General features: G+C 24.0%; 1 protein-coding gene across 1 annotated transcript; it reads right to left on the bottom strand.

Moving 5' to 3' along the window:
• Positions 1–3,105: 3,105 nt before the first annotated feature.
• Positions 3,106–3,987, bottom strand: PCYB_001270 (CYIR protein; the record flags this gene model as incomplete). Its single annotated transcript, XM_004228274.1, has 1 exon — positions 3,106–3,987. A coding segment is annotated over one exon (882 nt), but the record flags the coding sequence as incomplete, so codon positions are not given.
• Between the last annotated feature and the right edge of the window lie 1,686 nt (positions 3,988–5,673).

The following is a 5,673-nucleotide window of genomic DNA, read 5'->3' as shown; positions in this document are numbered from 1 at the left end:
CATAATTACATATAAAAGGAAAAATTAATACCTTTAAAAAGGTATAATTGTCCAAATGCGTCTTCTATTATCGAAAACTAACCACAGTTAAAACTAATAATTAAAAAAAAAAAAAAAAAATTGTGGGAGAGAAATGCTCTAGATATTTACGAATATAAATAATAATTTTATTATACAGTATTGAGTAAAAATGTCTCTTTATTCGTTAACAAAAAAGGATTAATAATTCAGTAATTATATAATTTTATTTTTGTTTAATAAACATGGATACTAACCCTACTATGTCTACTCATTGGTAAATGAAAAGACTAGCACAAAATTACAATGTTATGTATAATATTTTATCTTATAAATAATTGGAAAAATTCATAGTTATGTATTTATTTATCTATTATCCTACTATTTATTATTTTCGATGTTTTTTTCCGCATTTTGCATTTACATTTTTTCGTGACTCCTCATATTTGATAAAAAGCATCAGTAAGAAAAGAGCATTATTAATTACTGCATGCAAATTTTTTCCTTTTTATAGAAAAAACATTTGCATTCTTTTTTAAACCATGCAACAAAAAAATTAATGCATTTACGTTTATTATACGCATTTATTTTTCACACAGAACCCTCTTAATTTCAATCATATTAAACCCTTATGGTAGATGTAGTACATAATTTAAATTGTAAAAATTTAAAAACATTCATTCTACTATTAATGTCCATAATAATAAATTTATTTGCTCTACTTTAATTATTTCCCACTGAAAAAATGTGATTGTAAGATATAAAAAATTAATCTCGTTCTAATATGATAAACTAATTACACATGTTTAAATAAAGAAGATAATCTCTTTTTTTTTTTTTTTTAATTCCCACCTTTATGTGGATATCTCTCCTTACAACCATGCTAAAATTACAGAAATTTTTAAAATAATATTTAAAAGCACTTGCGCTTTCCAAAAAGAGGCTAAAATAATTGCTTAGAAAATAAATAAATATTGTTTCATCATTTTTCGTTCATAAAAATGTTATATTAAAATATAAATATACATCCCAAGAATAAAAATATCTCTCGCAGATATTAAAAATATTATTTGCATGCTTACTTCATTATAAAAATTAACCATGTTATAAAAATAAGAATCATAAAATTATTAACAGTGCGTTTATATAATTATGTAATTATTTTATCAAAATTATCATTTTTTATAGGAATAAAATCACATAATATTATAAAAATGAAATAATAAATTTGTACAACATATGGATAAATTCTAAAGGAAATAATAATTTAAATCTTAACATGCTCAAAACAGCTAATATTTAAAAATAAATAAAATAATTAAACAACAAATAATAGTATAATTACATATATAACTATAAATTAATAGCATTAATAACAAAATGTAATTAAATTCTTTTATTTATTCTAACTAATGATAATATTAGAGAAATTAGAGAGCATTCTTTTATATAATATAACGAAATCTTATATAATGAAATGTGAATTGTATAAAATAAACACCACAAGGAGATGTTTTTATGCTATATTAAATATATACGAATATCTTTCGTGTTTTCTTTATTTAATTATATATATAGGAACAACTGAAAAAAAAATTGGACTGCAAATTTTTTATGAAAATTCGTGCCAAAAATTTAATTAAAGGAAAATTTTTAAAATGCCAAATAATACTGCTAAAAAATTTCAATTAAAACTATTTTGCAAATTTCATCAATTTGTATAATTTATTTTATGAAATTATATTTTTTAATAGATTTAAATTAAAGCATTTATTGTTTATTATTGTTACAGTATTAAATTTCCCGACGTGTAATCCATATGAGAAGATAAGTTCTTTCTACATTTCTACATATATTCAATAAAATCATTATATGATCATATTTTTTTTTCATCATATAAATCATTATATAGATGTACATTTTTAAATATTAAAAAAAACTGATTGTAACAGTTCATATTGTCGCATTTATAATTATAAGATAAAAAAACTATATAAAAGTTATAGTAGATATTATTCAAAAAAATCAAAAGTTAAGATGCACAGATAACTGTTAAATATGATACAAGATAACGAAATATATTTTTTACCTTTCATATAAAAATTTGAGACAATAATATATCTAATTATTTAGTCATATTCAACAAAATTAGCAGATTGTTTATTTATAATTAATATTTCCTTAGATTTCTTTATTGATAAAAAATATTTTTTTTTTCTGTCATTATGAAAATTTTTTTTTTTTTAATTTTGAATTATATCTTATAAACAATAAAAAAAGTTTTTTTCTTAATAAAGTGATAAATAAAAAAAAAGAAAAAAAAAATTATCATTTTTATAATATTAATTTTAAATTACGAAAACAAATTGTATAACCAAAGACATAATACCGATTTTCATGTATCAGTTTATGCATCTAATTCCTGCCCCAATTAAAGACACACATTCGAGAATCCTATACCAACAACATTTGAATCGAACCTGTTAAACTCGTTCAGTAAATGTATTAAAGTATGTTATCCGTTTCAGGCGTATTAAATTTTCTTAAATTTTATCATTCATCATATTTTTCGATACAAATCCTTTGTCACAGCATACCATACGTATGGTTGCATGACGTGAATGTATGAACCATTTCTGAGAAACTTATTTGGGTTCTTATTACTTGTCTATCTCGAAATTACCCACTTCAGAACTTCTTCCGTTGTTATTTGTTTATTTTCCTATTTTATGAAAGATTACTACAGATAATAATCTACGTTTATGCTTTTTATTATGTTTCCCTCCCACTATTATTAACCAAATATATGTTATCCAGTTTGGTAAGCTATGCGTATTCGCCTGTTCTGGGGATTTATATTTCTCGATTGTAATTTCTGATCTAAGATCTCCTGTTCAAATTCTTCATAATGATTTCTATGCACATTCCTTCGATTTCCATGCATTCTGGATCCTACTGGAGTGAACTATTTTGTAAATAAAAAATTCGAAAAACATGTGTAATACGTTCATTTTACAATTACCTTTTTAGGCAAAAGAAATAATAAAAATGGTTATTAAAAATATATTTTTTAACACTATATCGTGTTTACTTTGTAAAAAACGAAAAAACTAAGAACATTCCCAGCAGGCCAAAAATACCTGATACAATGGTGTAGAAAGGATCAGACGTTAGTGGAACCTCTTTTTCCTCTGAAGGACGAAACGTATTAGCAACATTTTTATATAATAATCGTTGTTCCTCTGATTTCTCTGTTATATATTTAGAGTAGTGATCAATGGACTGGGGTGGCTCTACCTTTCTAAAAAGTTTTTCAGGTTCTTTTTCATTGCATTTTAGATGTAAGTAGAGGTTGTGCGGATTATACTTTTGATCACAATTGAAATATTCTGGGCGTTCATTAAAATAGTTTTTATTACTAAAAAATGTACAACTGTTCTTTATATATTTTGCGTATAATTCATTAATTTTATTGAGCTCTTCACATGATATTTTGCATTTATCCTTATTATAACCAGCATCATCTTTAGCATTACATTCATAATTCATAAAATAATCATGCAAAACCTTCCACTCTTTCCATTCGTCTAATGTGTAATCAAAGTGAACGTAACAAGGTTTATACATATATTCTTTCAAGTTAATTTCCTTTACTACGTTGTAAAGTTCTTTAATTACAGGATTATTGTAGCTATAATTGGATTTAATGTCACTTATATTCATCAATTCTTCATATACCCAGTGAATAAAATATGCGCATCCTATATTGCTCTTCTCCCTGTCTTCTAAATTAGATACATTCATTAAGTTCCTGGCGAGTTTTTCACATAAATTACTGACCTCATTATTTCCATTTATAACGGTTACTTTATTACAGTATTTTTTATATGTTTTCTTAGTGTCTTCCTTATTGTCCTCATTGAATTTATCGTATAATTCGTAAAAGGCTACATGCTTTAAAGCATTATCCTAGATTTTAATCCGTAAAAAAAAGGATTACACATATATAAAAATGTTTAACACAAAAAAAGAAATTACTAAATCATTTTAAATTTGTAATGGAATGTACAGACAGAACGAAATAAATAATAATATTAATAATAATATCGCTTTTTATTTTCCGCACGTTCTTTTAGAAATTCCACTTACAGTAATTTTATTTTTTTTAACTGTAACTTCAAGATTTTGATTAACAGGTTTTCTTTCTGGATATTTTGTAAATAATGAACATGGAATATTAGAGTTTTCAATGAATGATATATTTATCGTATCAACATCACAATTTTTTTCTATGAAATCTAATTCATTTTTTCCTTGAGCTGGTTTTCAAAATCTATTAATTCTGCACAATACTCATTTCTACCATTTTCCTTCAGCATTTGTTTGTATAAATCAATCATATATTTTATGTCATCACAATATGTCTTTCCGTTATCCTTACTTATTTTATTAAGCTTTATTAAAGTTTTTATGTAGTCAAAATATTCTAAAAAGTCGTGTAAATCTTTCTTATTTTTTAATACTTTCATATCATAAGATTTTACAAATTTTCTATAGAAAAAGTTATCTTCTGTATTAACAAAACATTTTTTTTTTAAAAGAGTTTCAAATGCGCTATATAGCTTATTCAGTTCTAAAACTTTAGGATTAGTCTCACTTAATTTACCATATAGCCAATATATAGAAGCATGACAACTTTTGTTATGATCAGATTGAAAATATTCCGTTACATCATCCCAATTATCTATATTATTTTCAAAAACATGACAAATTCGTTTAAGCTTATCATCAGTTATTACTTTACATGTTTCGGAATATGGATTTAGTACATTATCTGTCAAATTATGTAACATATTTGCATTTTTTCTTTTCAAAAATTTTCTGTAAAAAAAAAATTTTTTTTAATTATAAACTGACTTTTTAAGTAATGTCTTTTTCTATTTTACATAGAGACATATAAACTATTTAGTTAAATTTTTGTAAAAAAACATTTTAATGGAAATTGAAAAATTACATATTCCTCCAATAATTTAATATCTCTCTTCATTACAGTACCATCCATGTTTAAGAAATAATATGAAAATAATTATAATTACATTGTAATATAAACGTTTACTATGGAAGCACTCCATTTGTTATCATGTGTAGCAATAGTTTTTGCGAAATAGAAACAACGATAAAAAGTTCGTGAAATGAGATGTGCTATTAAAATAATATATATTTTAATGTTGCCACTAATATAATACGATGTAAAAAACTTGGGTAATAAAACATTTAAGATAAATCATCAAGGTTTAGGTTTAAAGTTCAAGGGTTCGGTTTGATGTACCGGTCAGCACGTTCCGCGTTCTCAAAAGCAGATTCTGGTATATTATTTTATAACCTGGCCGGAAAACAAAAAATAACTAGCAGGAACGTAAGTCAAAATGCAGGTAAATGTACTTATGCATGTATCTTCAGATGAATGAAAAAAATTTGTTTAATTTTAAAAAAATAAAATTGCGGATTTGTACTAAAGTAAAATATATTTGTAATGGTTTAGAAAAAAAAAAGAAAAAAATTGTGGGTCCCCCTTTTTTTCAAGGAAATTTTCAAATTAGTAGTGAGAGCGTCAAGCGCGCAGCAAAATATAAGTATATATATGTATGTAGGTAC

Source organism: Plasmodium cynomolgi (genome assembly GCF_000321355.1).
Source record: "Plasmodium cynomolgi strain B DNA, scaffold: 0008, whole genome shotgun sequence".
NCBI lineage: Eukaryota > Apicomplexa > Aconoidasida > Haemosporida > Plasmodiidae > Plasmodium > Plasmodium cynomolgi.
This window is presented reverse-complemented; position numbering and strand designations above follow the sequence as displayed.